Source organism: Rhinatrema bivittatum, chromosome 16 (assembly GCF_901001135.1).
Source record: "Rhinatrema bivittatum chromosome 16, aRhiBiv1.1, whole genome shotgun sequence".
Taxonomy (NCBI): Eukaryota; Metazoa; Chordata; class Amphibia; order Gymnophiona; family Rhinatrematidae; genus Rhinatrema; species Rhinatrema bivittatum.
In genome coordinates, this window is record NC_042630.1 from 62,532,479 (window position 1) to 62,556,799 (window position 24,321).

Consider the following 24,321-nt stretch of genomic DNA (forward strand, 5'->3'; position numbering starts at 1 on the left):
TTCCCCTGGTGAATCCATGCTGCCTCTGGTCCAGCAATTCTTCTGACTGTAGATAGTTCACTATTCTTTCTTTCAACAGTGATTCCATTACTTTTCCAACCACTGAGGTGAGGCTGACCGGTCTGTAGTTACCAGCCTCTTCTCTGTTCCCACTCTTGTAAAGCAGGACCACCACCACTCTTCTCAATCACTCGGCAAAACTCCTGTTTCTAAGGATCTATTGAACAGGTTACACATCATCCCTTCCCCAGAAAATTGTCAATGAGACATATGGTTTCTGGTCAATTTGTGAATATTTGTACAGAATTTGACTTAACCATCATCTAGAGGGGCTGCTGGTTTCCACCCAGAATTCTAATGTTAGGGCATTTGCTTCCTGAATGGGCTCTAAATCTGCCCACAGAGATGATTTCATTAGAGGTGATGTAGAATACACATCTTCTACTGACTTGGATTTCCTCCTTTCTAACCCTTTCTTGTGTAATTCCTATATAACCCCAATGTCATTTTGATCAATGTCCTCAGATGTCACCACTCTTCTCTGGAGTGCACTACATATTTCAGTTTGAGTTATTCCCCCAAATCTTCATTCTATTTGCAGTTGAGTTTTTTCAGTGGTGGGGCCCACTCTTTTGCATGAACTACCTTTACAGCTCTATACAATACCAGATTATAAACTTTTCAGAAAGCAGCTAAAAGCCCATTATTTCAAATTGGCTTTTTCTTGATTTCTAAATCTTTTGATATGTGTTGTGTGCTATCTCTTCATTAGCTTTATTATTTTGTTCATGATTTGCTTAATATATTGTTTGTGTTTTGTTGATGCATTTTATATGATTTTAGTAATGATGGCAGAAAAGGACCAGATGTACCATCCTGTCTGCCCTGCTAGCTTCTCATGGTAGTATCTGCCGCTGCATGCAGGATACCCACAAGTCTTATGATAAGAGTAGTAATATTTACAATCAATTAAAACCAAGCAACTTTAAAACCAATAAATTACTGCTAGCAAGATTTTTACAGGGTGAGGAGCCTTCTTGATAATTCATACAATGTCGCTTGCCATTCTTTGCTTTGGGACTTAGCCATATAAGCTATCCTGTGCTTTTTCCCCTTTAGCCCAGACTATAAAAGCCAGGGCCCATGTTGGTTGTTGACTGTATCCAATTCCCCTCCCCCCACACTATCAAAACAGGGAGTGATGTTGCAGTTGCGTCAAAAGCATCAAGGCTATTGATTGATGATAGTAACCCCCAAGCCTTCTGTTAAGAGTAGTAACTGCTGCTCTATGCAGGTTAACCCCATGCACCCTCTTCATTTCTGACCTCTAGCCTTTAGGGATCCACAGTGTTTAGCCCATGCCACTTTGAATTTGTTGACTGTTTTCTACTTTACCACCTCCTCCAGAAGAGAATTCCAAGCATCTACAACCCTCTCTGTGAAGAAATATTTCCAGATGTTGGTTCTGAGTCATCCCCCTCTGAAGTTTCATTTCATGTTTCCTTGTTCTACTGTTTCTTTTCCAGAGGAAAAGGTTCAAAGTTTGTGCATCATTAAAATCTTTCAGGTATCTGAAAGTCTGAATCATATCTCCCCTGCACCTTCCCTCTTCCAGAGTATGCATATTTAGATCCTTCAACCTCTCCTCGTAGGTCCTCTGATACAGATCCTACACCATTTTGGTCTCCCTTCTCAGAACAGCTTCCATCCTGTCTCTATCCTTTTTGAGATACAGTCTCCGGTCCATATGTGACAAGTTTATAAAATATGGAATACACTTAAAATTACCCACAAATTACCCAAATTCATCACATATGAGTGTATATGAACATTTTTTTCACATATAACCTTTGAAAATTTACTCCAGAATGTCCTATTCAAATGCTTTGAAAATGTCCTCGCCCTCCCTCCCCCATGATGTCACCTGGTTGGGGGGTGAAAAGACAGCGTGGGACGCCAGAGGAAATTCTGTCTGCACATCTGAAACTGCTTTGCCTCCTCTCTCCGGACTATCAGGGCTGTTGCCACCATTCAGCCCTTGGAAATTTGAGAGAGGAGAGCTTGCAGGCTTGAGGACTCTGTTCCTGGCGTGTTCAGCCCCATTACCAGCTGATCGGGCTGAAAGCCATGCCCCCCCCATGATGTCACCTGGTTGGGGGGGGGGGGTGAAAAGACAGCGTGGGATGCCAGAGGAAATTCTGTCTGCACATCTGAAATTGCTTTGCCTCCTCTCTCCGGACTATCAGGGCTGTTACCACCGTTCAGCCCTTTGAAATTTGAGAGAAGAGAGCTTGCAGGCTTGAGGACTCTGTTCCTGGCGTGTTCAGCCCCATTACCAGCTGATTGGGCTGAAAGCCATGCCCCCCCCCCCCCCCATGATGTCACCTGGTTGAGGGGTGAAAAGACAGCGTGGGATGCCAGAGGCGCATCGTGCCGAGGCGTCACGCGTCTTGTCGCGCCGACGAAGGAGCGCGACAAAGGGGCTCCTTTGTGCGCTCCTTCATGCGTGATGAGTGGTGATGAGTGTTCTGGGATGGAGAATGAGGTATCTCAAGCTGATTGTTATTTTATTCCCATGATTTTAGGTAATGGCATTTATGGTTCTCTTTCTAAGATCTCTCAGAAACGTTATACATCTTGTTCCTCTTATCTTGTTAGTATTCTGCAGTCTTCGTCTAATATTGCTTCAGTTCCATTACAATTAAAAATTTTTCTAATTAATGCCCAGTCAATAAGAAAGAAGAGTCAAGTTATATATGATTTAATTGTTGATAAGAATCCGGATGTGGTATGTGTTGTAGAAAACTGGTTGTTAGATTCTGATCTAGTCATAATTCGGTCAATGTGTCCTATAGGCTATACTTTTTTCTCCCAACCTAGGGCAAAGGGGAGGGGAGGAGGACCATTAATTATTTTTAAAGCTTCTTTGAATTTGAAATCACAAAATCTGAGTGGTGTTGCTAATCAAGAATTATTGCTTGCATATTCTTCTAGTTATTCAATTTGTCTCGTTTATTTTCCTCCTAAAGTTCTACACTCTAATTTGTCTTTGCTCTTTGAGAAATTATTGTCTGCTTCAACAAATTTAAATAACTTGATTTTATTAGATGATTTCAATTTACCTTTTAATTGTTTCACAGAGGACTCTCAGACTCTACTGTTTAATGATATTTTAGGATCGTTAGGTTGGTCTCAAGTTGTATTAGCACTCACTCATCGTCAGGGAAATATACTTGATCTGGTATTTATTAACAATGGTGCTACTTTTCAATTATTGAATGTTCCAGAAGTTATAGCGGTCCCTTGGTCTGACCATTCTTTGATTAGTTTTTCAGTAAATGGCATAATTAGTGATGAGAACATTGTATCTTCATCTAGTAACTTTCTGAAAAGATCCTTTGTTGATATTAACAAACTAAGGCCTGGATTTATCAAAATGCGGTAAGTACCGCATGCGATAGCAAAAGGGGTGTGGTTTATGCTAATATAGTATTTATTGCATTTTGTGATAATTACCTGTGCAAAGAGCTAAGTTAGTGCACATTGCATACCATTTCATATTCTATGATAAGTTCCAAACCTGATGTATTTTCTGCATTCAACCACTGGGGGACCTGTTTTTGAGAGAGAGAGAGAGAGAGAGAGAGAGAGAGAGAGAGAGAGAGAGAGAGAGAGAGAGCCAGGCCATAATAGCATGTCCCATACATAGGTATTTGTATCCCTAGGATAGGCCCACCTAGTAACTCGAGGTGGGGATTAGGTAAGAGTGTAGGGGGTTAGGGGCCGCTTTCACATTCTACATGAGATGTATGAACAGAACAGTGGTCTCTTGTGAAGATTTGCTGGCCTTTGGAGTGAGGAAACTCACTCCAAGATGAGATTTGGGCAAGGGTCTCTCAAGCTAGCTTGATGGACTCTCTACATGGGTAACATCAAGCTAGGTTGAGAGACCCTTGCCCAAATCTCATCTTGGAGTGAGTTTCCTCAGTCCGAAGGCCAGCTAATCTTCACAAGAGACCACTGTTCTGTTCATATGTCTCATGTAGAATGTGAAAGCGGCCCCTAACCCCCTACACTCTTACCTAATCCTCACCTCGAGTTACTAGGTGGGCCTATCCTAGGGATACAAATACCTATGTATGGGACATGCTATTATGGCCATGCTCACTCTCTCCCTCTCTCTCTCTCTCTCTCTCTCACTCTCTCAAAAACAGGTCCCCCAGTGGTTGAATGCAGGAAATACATCAGGTTTGGCACTTATCACAGAATATGAAATGGTATCACAATGTGCACTAACTTAGCTCTTTGCACAGGTAATTATCACAAAATGCAATAAATACTATATTAGCATAAACCACGCCCCTTTTGCTATCGCATGCGGTACTTACCGCATTTTGATAAATCCAGGCCTAAAAGATCATTTTTCTTCAATTCCTGATGTTTCTGAAGCTTGCGATATTAATGCCTTTTTTGATGACTGGGTTGCTTATCTAATGACCTCTTTGAATTCTATTGCCCCTTTGAAGGGGTCTAGGCCGTGGAATAACTCAGCTTTAATGTTATCATGTCAACGTCTACGGAAAATTGAACGTAAATGGTCTAAATACCCCTCTCGAGAAAATGTGTTAGTTTTTCGGGAAGCTTTAGCTAAATATCAATTGGATACTTTAACTGCTAAAAAGGAATATTATTCTAAAAAAATACACGAATTAGGTAATTCTCCGAAAGCTCTATTTAATTTAGTTCATAAGTTATCAGATGCACAGAAACCAATCAGCCTTGATTCTTCTTCTCTTTCAGCTGATATGTTTGCCAAACATTTTTCAGTTAAGTTAGAAAATCTTTTGCTGAATTTTAAAGATGTGAATGTTTATTTCAGTCACTCTACAATTGGTAATGCTGCTACTTGGACAGAGTTTGAATTAGTTTCCTCTATGGAAATTTTGAATGTAATTTCACAGCTGAATAATACCATTTGTCCCATTTTGAAATCTCAACAGTTACTTTCAGAGAAATGTTACTCTTCTGAAAGTCTCTATCACACATATTGTGAATGCTTCATTGTCGGTGGGTACATTACCTAAGGCTTTGAAATCAGCAGTGGTGAAACCTTTATTAAAAAAGGCAAATTTAGATAGTGGCAATTTGATTAACTATAGGCCCATTTCTTCTCTTCCTATATTAGCGAAAGTGATTGAAGGTATCGTTCTTAAACAACTGACCGACTTTATGGAAACTAATGAGATTTTGAGTCCGTATCAATTCGGATTTCGTCGTGGTTTCAGCACTGAATTACTTCTTATCTCACTTGTTGACTCTCTTAAAAGGAATCTTGATAGAGGTGATCAGTTCTTGTTGGTGTCTCTTGATATTACTTCTGCATTTGATTCCATTGATCATTGGATTTTGTTGCCTCAATCGCAGGAATGTGGTATTTCTGGGACAGTACATACTTGGTTTAAAAGTTATCTTTTAGATCGGTCCCAAATGGTTAGGTTTAATTTTCAATCATCATCCCTCAATTGTTAAAAGCTGGGGTCCCACAAGGTTCTTTCTTGTCGGCTCTGCTGTTTAATATTTATTTGGCCCCTATTGCAAAATTGTTGACCATTATTACTGATGGATTTATAATTTATGCGGACGATATTCAGTTTTATATTAAGGTACAACAGTCATGGCAAGTTACTTCTGATACATTGCATTTGTGTATAGATTCCATTAAGCGTTAGTTAAAACAAAATAAACTTATGCTGAATAACAACAAGACTAATATTGTATTGATCCACCGTCCCCATTGTACACCTTCTCATGATTCAATTTGTATTGATGACATTTTATTTACTATAGATGAACCCATCAGGAGTTTAGGAGTTTTACTTGATCCCACTCTGTCTTTTCGTCCTCATATCAGATCTCTTATTAAAAGTGGATTTTTCAAGCTTCGTCTTATTGCAGGGTTAAGGCAATTACTGTATGATCGAGATTTCCTGTTTGTAACTCGTGCTATCATTTTCCTTCACATAGACTATTGTAACAATCTGTTCATTGGTCTTCCTAAAGTTACATTACAGTCGATACAATTATTACTTAATTCGGCTGTGCGTCTTGTATCCCACTCTAAACGTCGTGATCATATCTCTCCAGTCCTGCATAGTCTGAATTGGTTACCAATAACTGAATGCATTACATATAAAATAGTTATGGTTGTTTTAAGCTTTTAGCTTCAGATTTCTCTTACTGGCTAAATGCCCTTTTACGCATTTACAAACCTGTAAGATGTTTACTATCATCCCAATTGAATCTTTTAGAAATTCCTTCTGTTCAACAAGCACACTTATATAGTACTCATGAGACCTCCTTTTCCATTGCTGCACCAACACAATGGAATCTCATTCCATTTGAACTCAGGTCTTTGGATGATGTGAAAAAAAATTTAGACAGTTATTGAAAGGGTATTTACTCCGACGTGCACACAATATATTTTAGAGTGGTGCTAGCAGAATAAACTCTCTCAAAGATGTGAGGATATTGATATATATTTTGAGTGATTGATTATTCATTCTATTCATATGACATTGACCATTATTGTTTCTGTGAAACATATGAAAATTGTGTGTTATTGTACCTGTCAATTTCATGTTTTTACTATGTATGTTAATGAAATAAATCACCTAGGCCTCCTTGTGGTAGGCGATTAATACATTTTAATAAATGAAATGAAAAATGAACAAGCACAAATAAAAGTTATTAAAAAAATGGTAAGCCATGTAACACATGCTGAAATATGCAAATTATAACTAAGCCCTCATAACATAATAGTAACAAGCTAGATAAAAAAAAACAACTGGTCAATCCAGTATGCCCAGCAAATCACTCTGTGCAGGTTACCCCAAACCAAAATGTTATACCAAAAGATACCACATATTGTTAGAGTTCTTGATTTTCCTCATGTAGGTAAATCGTAACCCAAAACTTTATACCCAAGTTGTAATCTTATAATGTTCTAAGATAATTTATTTATTTATTTATTTATTTATTTATTTATTTAAAGAATTTATATACCGGGGTTCCTGTATAGTATACATATCACCCCGGTTTACAAGGAACCAAAACTATCGCTAAGGAACCGTAACTATCGCTTCATTTAGATAATGTGTATCTTCCTCTATTATACTAGTTACAATGTGTATCTTCTTCCATTTCACTAGTTACATATGTTACAATGTTAAGATGTTTCAATGTAAAATAAGCAGTTCTTGCCTTATTCGTTCAGTTTTATGTAAACCAATGTGATATTTCGATTGAATGTCGGTATATAAAAACAAATAAATAAATAAAATAAATAAATGTAGCTACAAGGGTTCCTCTGTGTTTATTCTACATCCCTTTGAAGTTTGTCATCATTCTTTTCTACTCCAACTCTTCAAGGAAGGCATTCCGGGCATCCACCACTGTTTGGATGAAGCAATATTACCTAGCATTGCTCCTGAGTCTCCATCCTATGAAGTTTCATATCATGACCCCTAGTTCTTCAGCTTCTTTACCATTGGAGAAGCTTAAATTCATGTGCATTAATACCATTAATACTGCTTCTTCTCTCCTCCAGAATATACCTACTTAGGTCTTTCAGTCTCATCTCATATTAGAGATGTGAATCGTGTGATCGATCGTCTTAACGATCAATTTCGGCTGGGGGGGGGAAGCGAATCGGATCGTCGCGGTTTTGTTTTTTTAAATATCGTGTATATCGTTAATCGGGGGAGGGCGGGAAAACCGGCACACTAAAACATCCCTAAAACCCACCCCGACCCTTTAAAATAAATCCCCCACCCTCCCGAACCCCCCCAAAATGTCTTAAATTACCTGGGGTCCAGTGGGGGGGTCCCGTTGTGATCTTCCACTCTCGGGCACGGGTGCGTTGATAGAAATGGTGCCGATGCCATTTTGCTTCCTGTCCCCCGACGTCACGAGCGTAGGAAATCGCTCCCAGACCCCCGCTGGACCCCCAGGGACTTTTGGCCAGCTTGGAGGGGCCTCCTGACCCCCACAAGACTTGCCAAAAGTCCAGCGGGGGTCCGGGAACGACCTACTGCACTCGAATCGTGTTGCCGTACGGCCGGCGCCATTTTCCAAAATGGCGCCGGCCATATTGCAAAATGGCGCCGGCCGTACGGCAACACGATTCGAGTGCAGGAGGTCATTCCCGGACCCCTGCTGGACTTTTGGCAGGTCTTGTGGGGGTCAGGAGGCCCCCCCAAGCTGGCTAAAAGTCCCTGGGGGTCCAGCGGGGGTCCGGAAACGACCTCCTGCACTCGAATCGTGTTGCCGTACGGCCGGCACCATTTTGCAATATGGCGCCGGCCATACGGCAACATGATTCGAGTGCAGGAGGTCATTCCCGGACCCATTTTGCAAAATGGCGCCGGCCGTACGGCAACACGATTCGAGTGCAGGAGGTCGTTCCCGGACCCCTGCTGGACTTTTGGCAAGTCTTGTGGGGGTCAGGAGGCCCCCCCAAGCTGGCCAAAAGTCCCTGGGGGTCCAGCGGGGGTCCGGGAGCGATCTCCTACGCTCATGATGTCGGGGGACAGGAAGCAAAACGGCGCCGGCACTACCTTTGCCCTGTCATATGACAGGGCAAAGGTAGCGCCGGTGCCATTTCTATCAATGCACCCGTGGCCCGAGAGTGGAAGATCACAATGGTACCCCCCCACTGGACCACAGGTAATTTAAGACATTTTGGGGGGGTTCGGGAGGGTGGGGGATTTATTTTAAAGGGTTGGGGTGGGTTTTAGGGATGTTTTAGTGTGCCGGTTTTCCCGCCCTCCCCCTTCCCCTCCCCCTTCCCCCGATTTACGATTTTTGATGATAAATCGGGGGAATTCCTATTAAATATCGCCTCTAATGATTTTTGACGATTTAAAATATATCGGACGATATTTTAAATCATCAAAAAACGATTCACATCCCTATCTCATATGTCTTTCTGTTTAGATACCATATATATTAAAAAATATGTTAGGAATTATTAGGAAGGGAATGATAAGTAAAACAGTGGATGTTATGATGCTTATGTGAGATCAAACCTTGAATACTGTGCACAATTCTAGTCACCGCATCTCAGAAAAGATATAGTAGCACTGGAGAAATTTCAGAGAAGGGCGAACAAAGTGATAAGTGGAATGGAACAGCTCCCCTACGAGGAAAGCCTAAAGGGGTTAGGGCTTTTCATCTTGGAGAAGAGACGGCTGAGGGGGGATATGATAGAAGTCTACAAAATCATGAAAGGACTTGAACAGGTTAATGTAAATTGGTTACTTACTCTCTCAGATAATAGGGGACACTCCATGAAGTTAGCAGGAGCTCATTTAAAACAAATCAGAGACAATTATTTTTCACTCAATGCAAAGTTAAGCTATGGAATTCATTGCCAGAGGATGTGGTTATGGCAGTTAGTGTAACTGGGTTTAAAAAAGATTTGGATAATTTCCTAGAGAAGAAGTCCATAAACTGCTATTAATAAAAAAGGAATAGTAGCTTGGGATCTATTTAATGTTTGGGTACTTGCTGGGTACTTGCCAGGTAATTGTGAATAGGATTAGCACTGCTGGACACAAGATGCTGGGCTTGATGGACTCTTTGGCTAACCCAGTATTAGGGATGTGAATCGCTTTTTGACGATTTAAAATATCGTCCGATATATTTTAAATCGTCAAAAATCGTTAGAAGCGCGATACAATAGGAATTCCCCTGATTTATCGTCAAAAATCGTAAATCGGGGGAAGGGGGAGGGGAAGGGGGAGGGCGGAAAAACCGGCACACTAAAACAACCCTAAAACCCACCCCGACCCTTTAAAATAAATCCCCCACCCTCCCGAACCCCCCCAAAATGCCTTAAATTACCTGGGGTCCAGAGTGGGGGTCCTGGTGTGATCTTTTACTCTCGGGCCTGTGGTGCATTGTAGAAATGGTGCCGGCGCTACCTTTGCCCTGTCATATGACAGGTCAAAGGTAGCGCCGGCGCCATTTTGTTTTTTGTCCCCCGACGTCAGGAGCGTAGGAGATCGCTCCCGGACCCCCGCTGGACCCCCAGGGACTTTTGGCCAGCTTGGGGGGGCCTCCTGACCCCCACAAGACTTGCCAAAAGTCCAGTGGGGGGTCCGGGAGCGACCTCCTGCACTCGAATCGTTTTGCTGTACAAAATGGCGCCGGCCATACGGCGTATGGCCGGCGCCATTTGTACGGCAAAACGACGTCAGGAGCATAGGAGATCGCTCCCGGACCCCCGCTGGACCCCCACGCAAGTCTTGTGGGGGTCAGGAGGCCCCCCCAAGCTGGCCAAAAGTCCCTGGGGGTCCAGCGGGGGTTGGGGAGCGATCTCCTACGCTCCTGATGTCGGGGGACAAAAAACAGGACAAAGGTAGCGCCGGCGCCATTTCTACAATGCACCGCAGGCCTGAGAGTAAAAGGTCACACCGGGACCCCCGCTCTGGACCCCAGGTAATTTAAGGCATTTTGGGAGGGTTCGCGAGAGTGGGAGATTTATTTTAAAGGGTCGGGGTGGGTTTTAGGGTTGTTTTAGTATGCCGGTTTTCCCGCCCTCTCCCGATTTACGATTTACACGATATTTACAAAAACAAAACCGCGACGAAATGATTCCCTCCCCCCCAGCCGAAATTGATTGTTAAGACGATCGATCACACGATTCACATCTCTACCCAGTATGGCATACCTTATGCTCTTATATGATCTTGTGTATCATTTTGGTTGCCTGGATGGCTTTCATCTAGTTTCTATCATTTTGAGAAATAGGCTCCAGAACTCAGCATGAAAATCCATTTGAGGCCTTATCAATAACCAGTATACTGGCATGATCACCTCCTTTTCTTGCTACTTATTCCTCTCTCTCTGCAGTTCAGCATTGCTCTGGTCTCAGTCACTGCCTTGCCATATTGTTTTACCACATTCAGATCAGCCCAAAGTCTTATTCTTGGTTCATGTACATCAGTCCTTCAGCTGCCATGAAATACAGCTCATGTGATTGTTGTAGCCCAAAGACCTGACTCTGCACTTCATGGCAGTGAAACCTTTCTGTCAAAACATAATCCACTCTTTGAGGTTTCTCAGATCACTTCTCACTCTCTACTCTCTCAGGACTGTCTACTCTGTAGCAGACAGTAGTGGACAGGGTCTTATACCTGAATTTATAATTTAATTGTAAACTACTAATGCATTCAGTACAACCATAACTATAATAACTGTTATATTTTTTTATATAAAAAACATGAAACCTACCGGGGAATAACTGAGCATGCTATATGGGAATTTGATCTTTTTCATAAGCTTTTGAAGACCTTTGAGTTTTATATCAGTGGTCAAATTGAAGAATTTACAGCCGTGATCCATCCACATTTTACATCACATCACCTACCAGTCTGGTCGGAGACCTCTCCATCTGGACAAGGAATGCAATCATAGCAGCAGATGGGTTTTTCTTTACTTGTTAATTTCCTGAATCCCGGAGGACAACTCTGACTGCATTTGGACTGTGGAGGTGTCTAAATATTGAGAAAAACATCTGGTAACTTGGGCTATAATTTTTTCTACTTTCAATTTACATTTGTACCAACTCAAACCATTTATTTTGAATTCCAGTTCAAAGTGCTCAGCAGTTTATGGTGGTGAACTATGAGCCCTTTTTGATCAAATATAAAATGTGAAACACCTCTCCATCTGGAATCAGAGGTTTCAGTTTAGCTGGGAATGAATCATTTCCTGTGACAAAAGCTATAGTTGAACTTTGAAAAGAATTGGCATCAAAGCATAGAACAATATTTCTGTTTCCTCTATTAGCAGTCAAATTACCATTAGCTGGTAAGAGAATACAATTGTTTGTGATAATTTCTATTAGAATAACAGAAAAAGTATTCATGGATAGTGTGGAAGTTATTGACATCCTTGAGGGCTTCTTTAAGTGAATGCCCATCTGTCTGATTTAATTTCCCCGTGGCCCTTCTTAACATTCTCCAGGTATAAATTCTCACTCTTATACATTAAAATGAGATTTGTAAAGTCTGTTGCTCTTTATGCTAGGATGAGACAGCATTTATGGCAGCCAATCACATAGCAGCTCTTCTTACCATTTCATAATATTATGAATTAGTGAAGGGCATTTGGGGGAAATTAAATAGGAAATGTGACAAAATTTCCTATGGATCATTTTCAAAATGGAACAAGATAAATTCCAATTAAATTTCCTCAAAATCTCATTTTGATTTGAAAACCTATTTTTTAAAAATGTTGCCAATCGGGCCAGGGTCTCACATAGGGAGTAAGCAGAGACCCAAAGGAAGAGTCCAAGCCTATTCCCAAGCTTTACTCTGGTGCTTTGGCCTAGGCTTAGGCCCGAAGCTTGGGTCTTGCCTGGGCATAGGCTTCAACCCAATGGCGAGGCCATGGCATATGCCCAAACATGACACCAGGATCTTTTTCTAGACCCTGGTCTAATGCTGAGGCCTAGGCTGAGACACAAGCAAAAGACTAGACCTGGGAAATTTCTTGACTACCTCCCATACTTCCTCCATGATTCTCTTGCCTTGGTGCAAACTCAGGCCCAACATCATGACCTAGACGGGTCTAGCTGGCCCTGGTGCTGGAGCCTCAATCTGGACCCAGACCCGACACCAGATCCCATATTGGAGGCTGGGTTCTGACACCTGGGCCTCAGATTAGGAAAGGGCCCAGGCAATGTGCTGTGGCCTGGCCAGGAGGCCTGATTCTGACTCTGGGCCCTAAGCACTGACCAAGGCTCAATGTCAGGGCATGCATTAGAGGCCAGTTTCCAATGTCCAGAATGCTGCCTAGACCAGGGTCGAACCCGGACCCAGGCCTGATACTGCTGTCTGATTTGGAAGCTGTGTATCAATGCTGAGGTCTCAGCCAGGAGCTATGCCCAATGCCATGGCCTGGCCAAAAGGCTGGGTCCCAGTGCTGGTTCTTGGCCTGGACCCAGGTCTGATGCTGGGAACCAACACCTGAGCCTGAGCCTAGGACAGGACCTGTACCAATGCCTGATGATACAGCCCAACCTGGATGCTGGGGCCCGACACTGGGGACTGGGCTTGGACAGAGGCCCAATGCTTTGGCCTAGCCCAGAGCCTGGGTCTTGACACCTGGGCCACATCCTAGGCCAGGGCCTGGTCCCAGTCTTAATGCCACGGCCCAACATGAAGGCTGGGTCCCAACATCGGGGGCCAAGGCTCAGATTCACACTCTACACCAGGGCCTAGGGTCAGGCACAGGCACAGAGCCCATACCTCAGAGCTCCTCTTCAATGTCATCTTTCTTTAGTTGTTCTTTGCCAACTGACATCGTCCACTGTGGTCATTGCACCAGAGTTGATTAAGTCCGGGGCACCATCACCAGTGGAAGGCACCATTTTGATGGATGGCAGCTAATTCAATTGTTATGTCTGATGTAAATGACCACAGCAGACAGCATCAGTTGGAGAAGAAGACCCAAAGAAAGAATGGCTGAAGAAGAGTTCTGAGGCCTGGGCTCTGGGCCTGGGCCTGACCCTATACAAAGGCCAAGGCCTGGTATATGGACATGGACTTCAGGCTGGTCCATGGAATCAGGCCTGGGATTGGACTCTGGCTTAGGCCAAGGTTCAACCATTAGTCCCTACCTCCAGGCCAGGCGTCGACATCGGGGTCCAGTCTATGGGACTGCTCACAGCATCAAGTCTGGTTCTAGGCCCTGACTTAGGCTCAGGCTCACAAATTTGGTCAGCCATGAATGCGGGCAGAGACCTTGATATCAAGGCTGGGTTGTTGCATTGGATGTGGGTCCAGTCCTTGGCCTAGGCAGAGACTAAGGTGTCTGAACCTGGCCTCCTAACCAGACTGAAGCATCAGGGGGCCATGTTCTAGGCCAAGGCCCAGGCAGATCCAGCCACCAAGTTTCAGCCTTGCGTAGGTCCAAGGCAAAATCACAGTGTTCTACTGCAGCCTAGGCCTTTGAAAGGAAAAGGCATCAGGATCAGCTAGCCCCGAATCCATAGGCCCAGTCTGACGCCTCAGTCTTGTATAGGCTTAGGCCATTGCAGGTAGCCACAACCTTGGTCTAAACCCCACACAAGTCCCTGGCTTGGGCCGGGCCCTAGGTCCTGTCTACTGATCCTCCTCAGACCATGTAAGTGGAGGCTGAGAAGGCTCCAGGCCTTGGTAGTTTTCTAGGTGGGAGAAATGAATGGGGGATCACAGGAGGCCCTGTGATATCTCATTTCTTTTTCTTCTCTCTGATTTTTTTGGGGGTTTCAATATTTATTCATTTTTATTAAACTAAAGCAACAAAATAAACATTACATGAAACAAAGTTTGTGGGGGATAAAGCCCCCAAAAATGAAACAAAACATTCCCCTCTTCCCATCCCTATTATGAATGACATTTGCATGTTTCAATGCTTTCTTTCATGCTATAATGTGACTTAATTCTGACCTGGGTGAATGCACTTTCCCCATACGATTGCCTTCTCATTGATAGTAAAATCCTGTCCTGAGGGAGCATTTGGGTTATAACCTCCAACAACTTCAATATTTTGCATCCCATTGGCTAGAAAGACTGGATTTATAATATAATATCCCATGGAGAAGTCACCATTCTCATGAAAAGAGAGATCTTCACCCAGAAAGTTCTTTACGTGGAGGTTCCTCAGATAATGATTGAGCTAAGGAATGAAGGGTAACTTTTCAGGAGTGTCCCAAATTGCAGAATGGCTCAAATATTCTCATAAATATACAATATATAAAACAAATGAATTTTCCCCTATTTGTGTTTTATTTGATAAATTTGTATATAATAAACTAGCTGTACCCGGCCACACGTTGCTGTGGCAGAGCCTGGTTAAGTAGAAAAGAAAGAAAAGAGAAAGTGCATGGCTGTAATATGTTTAATTTCACAATGCTTGTGGGTATACTATATTTTTAGTTGTTCCATTGTTTGTGCAGATATAGAGATTGTCTGGTTTGCCGACTCTTGAACATGCAACATATAATTGTCCATGTGAGAAGCAATTAGTTTCTAGATCTAAACCGCAGAGTTGTAAAGATTGTCCTTGAGCTTTGTTGATGGTTATTGCAAATGCCAATCGAATTGGGAATTGCAATCTCTTAAATTGAAATGGCAGATCTGTTGGAATAATAGGGATGCAAGGAATGAGGACATCTTCATCATTGAAAGGTCCTCTCAAGATTGTTGCTTCTATGATGTTGCTCATCAAATTTTTGACAGCAAGTCGTGTGCCGTTGCAAAGCATTGGCTGGTTGATATTTCGTAACATGATAATTGGTACGCCAATTTTCAATTGTAGTATGTGAGGTGGCATGCCCGGGAGGTTGAGTGAATTCATAAATTCTGTAGAATAATTAACTGCTTCATAAAGTTTGATCTTCAGCGAGGCATTATTTGGCTGAAGTAAAGCAGATGGCTGAACTATTAAATGACTGAGGTGAATGGGACCACAATGTCCCAAGAAAGAGTGAAATGCAAATGAAAGTAATGTATTTTTTCCTAGCTAAGATGCCCCAGACCATAAGACGCACCTAGGATGCAGAGTGTGAAAAGAAAAAAAATGAAAATAGTTGGTGCTAAATGTGGTCTGTCCCTGGGCATCTGTGCGTGTTATGTAGTAAATAGGGGAGTGGTTAACCAATTTTTTACTCCCCATTTTGTTTTGCGGTCTGGGGAGGGCTATTTTGGAGCCTTCCCCAGATTGTGCAATTTTTGTCTTTCTGCTTGTGTGTGAACCCCCCTCCCCCCCAAAAAAAACCCCCCATCACAACCGTTCTCTGTAAATAACCACTTCACACCCTCCTGCCCCCCCCCCCAGCCCAGCGAAATAAAGTTACCCACCCTCCTGCCATCCCCAACAGTTGCCGAATGAATGAAACACGCCCCCCATTGTGACCCCTCCCCAAGATGTTTGCAATTAAATCAGTACAACCCTCACCCTCCAGACCCCCCGAGACCTGATACAAATCTCTGTCGGTGGAGCGGGCGTTCAGGAGCGGTCCGGGAGCGGTCCAGGGCTGCCAGCAATGAAAATGGCTCCGATGGCCCTTTGCCCTTACTATGTCACTGGGGTCCAGCAATGGCAGCGGTAGGTCCTGTGACATAGTAAGGGCAAAGGGCCGCCGGCTGCCAATCCTGAAAATGGCGCCGACGGGCCTTCGCCCTTACTATGTCACATGGGCTAACGCTGCCATTGGTGTCCCTGACTGGCATAGTAAGGGAAAGGGCCGTCGGTGCCATTTTGATTGCTGGCAGCCGACGGCCGTAGTCCAGGCGATGTGTCCCGGACCACTCCATTGGAGCAGCCAGGACTTTTGTCAGGTTTTATGTGTGTTTGGAGGGTGTGGGAAGTAAAATAATTTGGCATGTGTGTGGGTGGTATGAGGAGGGTGGTGGGTGTTTCTTAGCTGTAAAGGAAATTGTTATCTTCGCTGTATAAGATGGCCATACATTTTCCCCCCACTGTTGTGGTGAAAAAAGTGGGCGAATGTGTGAAAAAGGAAGGGAAACGTGGACCTGGAATGGTGAAAGGATTAGTGTAGCGTGTGTTTGTGTAAGGTGAAACAGATGGTGCTTACGTCCAGCAGATGTCGCTGTTTTCAGGAAAAAATGTTTGAACCTATTTTACCTGTCACAGGTGTGACATATCTGTAATGTAAGTACAGAAGAACCTTCCCGTATGCGAAGGGAAGGTTGTGTCCAAATTTGAAAGCAATCGATGCATTGGTTTTTGAGATTAGCGATTTTGTACAAACTATTTAACATTTTTATGTATATAGATTATATCATGCCTTTGTTCATGCAAATATCATTGTTTATTCATGAAATCACATCATAAAACAATCCTGTCTAGACAATAAATACTATCTAACAGAACCTCACATTCCAACATATCCTCTCATACATACACACATCCTAAAAAATCACCATTTATTGCACAATATCCAAATGAAGTATAAATTACACTGCAAGTGCAGTATTTACAATGCCCTATTACATTTCAATGTTTTTGAAAGCAGCAATTTCAAATCCCTTACAATCTTTTCACAGCGTGTTCACTTGTTAAATTTTTAATGATCCAATATTCACACACAAGTCGGCACCATCCAGTGGACTCATCCGACAAGGAATCCTTGTTCACCCGTGCACCGCAGCCTTCATCAGGGAAAACTCTCGCCAACGATTTAATTACAACCAATTCTACATAGAGAAAAAGGAGGTAAGAGAAAATTCCAAAATCCACTCTTTAACACATTCAAAGAACACGTAATACCTGATTCCCCCACTTCTTTAACACATGCTGGAAAAAGCCAATCTTCACACACTGGAAAGTATCAAACTTCTTACATCTCCAAACCGTCTCAGACAAATTTTAAAAATCATTTGAAGAATTGTTTCACATCTCGCAATTCATTATCATATTTCTGGTTGCCGAACTACAACCAAAACAAATAATTTAAACACAATTTACCAAAATTTCTGCTTAACTGAACAAACGCTCAACTGGCTCAATACTCACGTCTACTCCGGAACTGATGAAATCACGCTCAAAAATGATGATGTAAAACCGTCAACGCTACTAGTCCTTATAATGCTCAAAAAATCAACTAATGAGCAATTAATCAATATTCAATAACGCCATGCTCCCAAATAATCAATTAATTCACTAAACACGGAGTATATCAGAATAATTAAAAAACTACCTTACCATGAATCCTGTAATCATAAAAATGCTGTCCATTCTATGGGACCATTGAGTCCATGCGGCGAACTCATTTGCCATTCAAAAATAAACTTTTGTTCAACTCTCCCCAAAACAGAAGACAAATCCCCTCCCCACTGTAAAACTACTCTTTTCACCACAAAAAATCGTAGATGTTCTATTCCATGATTTGCCTCCATCCAATGTTTGATCAATGGGGCATTCTCTTTACCCACCCTAATTCTGCTTTTATGTTCAGTGATACGCAACCTCACTGGTCTAGAAGTTTGACCAATGTATACAAAGGAACAAGGGCAGAGGATTGCATATAATCACCCCTGCTGTCTCGCAGTTGAATGCCTCTGGAAGAGACCACGTTGCAACATGTGATTGACGTTATGTTGCGTGTACGCCGGTTCGACTCACGGAAGTATGTGTTGACATACCCGGTATACGAATCATGATTTAAAATGTTTTTCGGGAATTTAAGTAATGATGACATTGAAGAAAAAGTATTTATATAAATGATGAACATAGAAGAGAATATTGATAATTTATATTTGGAAATTTGATTATCGTATAAGCGGAACATAAGTCCCTGAGGAAGCCCCATGAGGGGAGAAACAAAGATCTTTTGTCGGACAAACTTCAGTTGGAATATAACAATGATCATGGCGAATACGAGATAATAATCTTGAAGTAATGGAAATGAAGCTGTTGTAAACTAAAACTATATGAAGTGTTGTATTTGAAAAACTGATTGTTAAAAATTAATAAGCAATTTTTGCAATCACGATGTACTGGAAATGTTTTTAATATGATTTTAGGTGTGTGTGAATGTGTTTGAATGGGATAGTGAGTATTTTTATTTGTCTAGATTGTTGCAGTCGCCACCGCTTCCCCTCGCCTTGGGCTCAACCCTGCATACCTCCGCTTCAGGAACCGCCGCGTTCCGCCGACTCTGGACCCTGGGGGCTTCCCTCACTCCACGTGGTGGCCACCATTACGTGCCTGCTTCTCCTCAGTCTCGCGCGCACGCGAGGACGCCCGTCTTGAATGCTCAACTCCCGGAAGCCTGGCCCCGCCCGTGCTGCTGACGTCACGCCCAAGTCCCGATATAACCGGCGTTCAAACTCTCTCTCATCGCCTTGCAACGAGGTTCACAACTGCATAGTTGTTCTGAGTTGCGCTCCTGTTGTCCTCTATGGTTTCCTGCTTCTGACTCCGGTTTGCTTACGACTCCGCTTCAGCCTGCTGCCTGCCTCTTACCCCGGTTTGCCTACGACTCCGCTTCAGCCTGCTGCCTGCCTCTGACTGCCTATGACTCCGCTTCAGCCTGCTGCCTGCCTCTGACCCCAGCCTGCCTACGATTCCACTTCAGCCTGCTGCCTGCCCCTGACCCCGGTTTGCTACAGACTCTGCTTCAGCTACAGCCTGCTCCAGCTCCGGTTTCCTACAGACTCTGCGTCAGCTACAGCCTGCTCCAGCTCCAGTCTGCTACAATCTCCGCTTCAGCTCCAAGCTTGCTTCAGCCTCCGGTTTGCTACAGCCTCCGCTGCCGCCCGCTGCCCTGTCATCAGCTGGCCCTTGGCCCTGTACTGCCGGCTCCTGCTTCCTGGGTACCTTGGACTTCCTTTACTTCCAGTTTACTCTGGTCCTGGTCTAAGCACACCTCTGTCTCTGGACTCTCTGTCTATACCCCAAGTCCCGAGGTCCCAGGGCCCTACGGGCTCCTCCTGGGGGGTTCCTGGTTCCCGGGTGAACACATCCTGTCTGAGGCTCTGCCTCCCGGCCTACCTCATCACCCTCGGTGGGCCGGCCCAAGGGTCCACTACCTCGCCAGCAGTGTCCGACTGCAACAGTTTGCAAGGCCATGGACTCGGTGGAGAACCCAAGCCTGCAGATCCTTCCGGGGATGGCCCAACAGATGCATCATCAGATGCAGCAGCAGCAACAAGACATAGACCTCTTGATAGGATCTAAGGAACAACTAGTGGGTCGCCTGAACGTCGGTGTCGAGCGCTCCTCGCCAGTTGCGGACTCAGAATCCGATAAATTGGCTCGTCACTTCCAACAGCAACAGTACTGTATTGACACGCTTGCAGCTACCGTGGAACAGCTGGTCTCCCGTCTGGAGGCTCCTTCTCCTGAGCCGCCTCCAGTTCCTCCTCCGGTACCGGCGCCCAGTTCAGCTTCTGTGATTCAGTTACCGGCGCCTATCCGCTATGCCGGAGATATCAGGACATGCCGTGGATTTTGAAATCAGTGCTAAGTCTGTTTTGCCCTCCTACCTGCGCAGTTTCCCTCGGACGCAGTTAAAGTAGCGTATATCTTCTCGCTACTGGACGGTAAGGCCCTCGACTGGGCTTCACCCATGTGGGAGCGGCAGGATCCGTTGCTTCAGAGTCTTGAGCAATTTGTCCACAACTTCTGCCTCGCCTTTGATGATCCTGCACGCCAGACCACAACGGCCGCAGATCTTTTGCACCTCAGGCAAGGGTCACGCTCGGTGGCCGATTACACCATAGACTTTCGCACGCTGGCCATGGAAGTTGGCTGGCGAGAGGACTGCCTTAGGTGAATCTTCCTGGAGTGGCTTGCCAGTTACATCAAGGATGAGGTAGCAGGCCGGGACCTTCCGGAGGACTTGAATGACCTGATTGACATTGCGGGCAGGGTGGATCGTCGCCTTCAGCAGTGGGATAAGGAGAACCGTCCCCATCGTAAGACATCACCACAGTCGTCCACTGCCTCCACAACTCCGGCTTCAAAGGTTCCTCCGACCCCAGTCATCAGTGGGGAACCCATGCAGTTGGGCAGGTCTCCACTGACCCCTGAGGAAAGAAGGAGACGCCGCTCGCTAGGCCTTTGTCTCTACTGTGGAGGCAAGGGGCACTTCCTCGCTAACTGCCCGGAACGTCCAGAAAACGACCATGCCTAGGTTATACCGAGGAGCTACACCTAGGCTCTACAGGATCAGCTCCTCTCTGTACCTTACCAGTAACTGTGAAATACCCCGGTGGGGAACTGCAGATCCGCGCATTCATTGATTCAGGTGCTGAGGGGAATTTCATTGTGGCCGACCTGGTGAACCAGCTATCTCTCCCCACGCTACAGCAGGTCCCTCCTCTCCGGATTTCATCCATTCGGGGCACCCTGCTCCCCGGGATCATCACCTGCTCCACGGCCCCTGTGACCCTCCAAACCGGCCTGTTCCATTAGGAGGAGATCTCTCTGCTAGTTCTAGAGCGAGCAGTGCACCCCTTGGTTCTTGGACTACCTTGGTTGCGGCAACACTCGCCTGTAATACAGTGGGATAACTTCCAGTTGGTCCGATGGAGTCCCTTTTGTTTCGAACATTGTCTGCAACTCCCCCGGCCACTGAAACCCCTGCACCTCTGCTCCTCGCTTCTGCTGCCCGAACCATATCTGGGTTTTGCTGACGTCTTTTCCAAAGAGATGGCTGAAATACTCTCCCAACACCGGCCGTTTGACTGCCCAATTGACCTACTGCCAGGCACCACGCCACGCCGGGTGTATCCTTTGTCTTTGCCCGAGACTACTGCCATGTCTCAATATGTAACGGAGAACCTCGCCAAGGGTTTTATTCGCCCTTCTCGCTCGCCTGCCGGAGCCGGTTTCTTCTTCGTGGCCAAGAAGGACGGTTCTCTCCGCCCCTGTATAGACTATCGTGGCCTGAATGCTATCACTAAGCGAGACCGGTATCCGCTTTCTTTGACCCCTGAGCTGTTGGACCGCCTTCAGGGAGCACGTATCTTCACCAAGCTTGACCTCAGAGGGGCTTATAACCTTGTCCGCATTCACCCAGGGGATGAGTGGAAGACGGCCTTTAACACCAGGGATGGGCATTACGAGTACCCGGTAATGCCCTTTGGACTCTGCAACGCCCCAGCCATCTTCCAGAACCTCATGAACGAAGTTCTACGCGACATGCTTCACTCGCATGTCATAGTTTATCTCGATGACGTACTCATCTTTTCTAAGGACCTGAAGACACACCGTTGCCGCGTCGCGTAGTCTTACAAGCTCTCCGAGACAACCACTTGTACGCCAAGCTTGAAAAATGCGTTTTTGAGGCAGAGGCTCTGCCCTTCCTTGGATACATCATCTCCTCCACAAGCTTCCGCATGGACCCCGGAAAAGTAGCTGCCATAACTACCTGGCCACAACCTAAGGGTCTCAAAGCCCTCCAGAGATTCCTAGGCTTCGCTAACTTTTACAGACACTTTATTCCCCAATACTCGCACCGGGTTGCTCCTTTAACGGCCCTGACTCGGAAGGGAGCCGATGCCAAGAACTGGCCGGACACGGCAGTTGCCGCCTTCTCCGATTTGAAAGAAGCATTTCTCTCAGACGTCTGCTTTGTCATCCAGATCCCACCAGACCCTTTATTGTTGAGGTCGACGCCTCTAGCATTGCCGTCGGAGCAGTCCTCAGTCAACACTCCGACTCCGGACAACTTTTGCCATGTTCCTACTTCTCCCGGAAGCTCTCCCCCGCCGAGATCAATTACTCCATTGGCGATAAAGAGCTGCTGGCAATCAAACTTGCCTTTGAAGAATGGAGACAATGGCTCGAGGGGGCCCGACACACGACCACCGTGTACACAGACCACAAAAACTTGGAGTTTCTATCCCAGGCACGATTAAATCCTCGCCAAGCCCGCTGGGCTCTGTTCTTCAGCCAGTTTGACTTTGTCTTACAATATCGACCGGCGGCCAAGAATCTCCGAGCGGATGCCCTCTCTCAAACCTCCTTCGCCGAGGAAGACCAAGAACCCCCTCAGTATATCCTCGATCCTAGTAAGGTTCACCTGTCCGCCTTGACGGTCCTCTCCCAAGATAGGACCGTGGCTCCTCGACGAGATCGCTTAAAAGCACTACGCTGGGCTCATGACTCCCTCACTGGAGGGCATGCAGGACGTGAAAGAATTCTGGAACTCATTAACCGCTTCTACTGGTGGCCCAACATATGTCAAGATGTGCGCACTTATGTGAGTTCCTGTCCCACCTGCGCCCATCAAAAGCCCAGTCCTGGTTCCCCGTGCGGTCTCCTACAGCCTCTGCCGGTTCCTACAGAGTGCTGGACCCATCTCGCTACAGACTTCATGGTGGACCTACCCCCGTCCCGCAGTCAAACTGTCATCTGGGTCACCGTCGACCGCTTCTCTAAAATGGTACACCTAGTTCCGCTGCCTAAGTTGCCTTCTGCACCTGAACTGGCTCTCCTCTTTGCCCAGCACATTTTCAGGCTTCACGGCCTTCCACAGGACATTGTGTCTGACAGAGGACCCCAATTTGTTGCACGTTATTGGAGAGCCCTCTGCAAATGTTTCAAGGTGAAGCTCAGTTTCTCGACAGCTTTCCATCCCCAGAGTAACGGCCAGGCCGAAAGGATGAATCGGTCTCTGAAGACCTACCTTCGAGCCTTCACCAATGAGAAACAAGATAACTGGTCGGAGCTATTACCCTGGGCGGAATTCGCTTATAACAATCAAGCCCATACAGCCACTGGGCTCTCACCCTTCAAGCTAGTCTACGGAAAGCAGCTGAGGCCTCCACTTCCACTCGATACCCCCAGCTCCTCACCAGCCGCACAGTTGACGGCGCGCCAGCTACAAACATTGTGGCAAAGGACCCAGAACAAGTTACTTCGCTCAGCCTCTTCCGCCAAACAAGCAGCTGACCGCCACCGACGACCAGCTCCAACTTACCAGCCAGGAGACCGGGTATGGCTGAGCACAAAGAACATTTGCCTCCGTCTTCCCTCACGAAGATTTGCGCCCAGATTCTGTGGACCATTCCAGGTCGCCAAAAGAGTGGGATCAGTTTTGTATCGACTAAGACTGCCATCCTCACTTCGTGTTCACAACGTCTTCCACGTCTCCCTGCTCAAGCCCGTGGTCCTCTCCCGCTACCACCGCAACCCTCCGGACTTTTCACCAACCGCCATTGACGATGACCCCACCTACCAGGTTCGCGAAGTTCTTGACGTTCGCTATCACAACCACAGGTGGGAATATCTACTAGCTTGGGAAGGTTGCGGCGATGAGGACAACACCTAGGAACCCAGCCGCAACATTTTCGACAAGTTGTTGTTGCGGCAGTTCCATCTAGACCATCCAGAGAAGCCCGGTCCTCTCAAGAGGGGCCGTAAAGGGGGGGTACTGTTGCGGTCGCCACCACGTCCCCTCGCCTTGGGCTCAACCCTGCATACCTCCGCTTCAGGAACCGCCGCGTTCCGCCGACTCTGGACCCTGGGGGCTTCCCTCACTCCACATGGCGGCCGCCATTACGTGCCTGCTTCTCCTCAGTCTCGCGCGCGAAGACGCCCGTCTTGAACGCTCAACTCCCGGAAGCCTGGCCCCGCCCGTGCTGCTGACGTCACGCCCAAGTCCCGATATAACCGGCGTTCAAACTCTCTCTCATCGCCTTGCAACGAGGTTCACAACTGCATAGTTGTTCTGAGTTGCGCTCCTGTTGTCCTCTACGGTTTCCTGCTTCTGACTCCGGTTTGCCTATGATTCCG

The 24,321-nt window shown here is 45.6% G+C and overlaps 1 protein-coding gene across 1 annotated transcript in view; it reads right to left on the reverse strand.

Moving 5' to 3' along the window:
• LOC115077772 (vomeronasal type-2 receptor 26-like) overlaps positions 1–24,321 on the reverse strand; it is a 146,115-nt gene that overhangs the window by 32,572 nt on the left and 89,222 nt on the right. Inside the window, exon 4 of the mRNA XM_029580057.1 lies at positions 11,432–11,558. Within this exon, the coding sequence (XP_029435917.1) occupies positions 11,432–11,558 (127 nt within the window). The remainder of the gene's footprint in view (positions 1–11,431; positions 11,559–24,321) is intronic.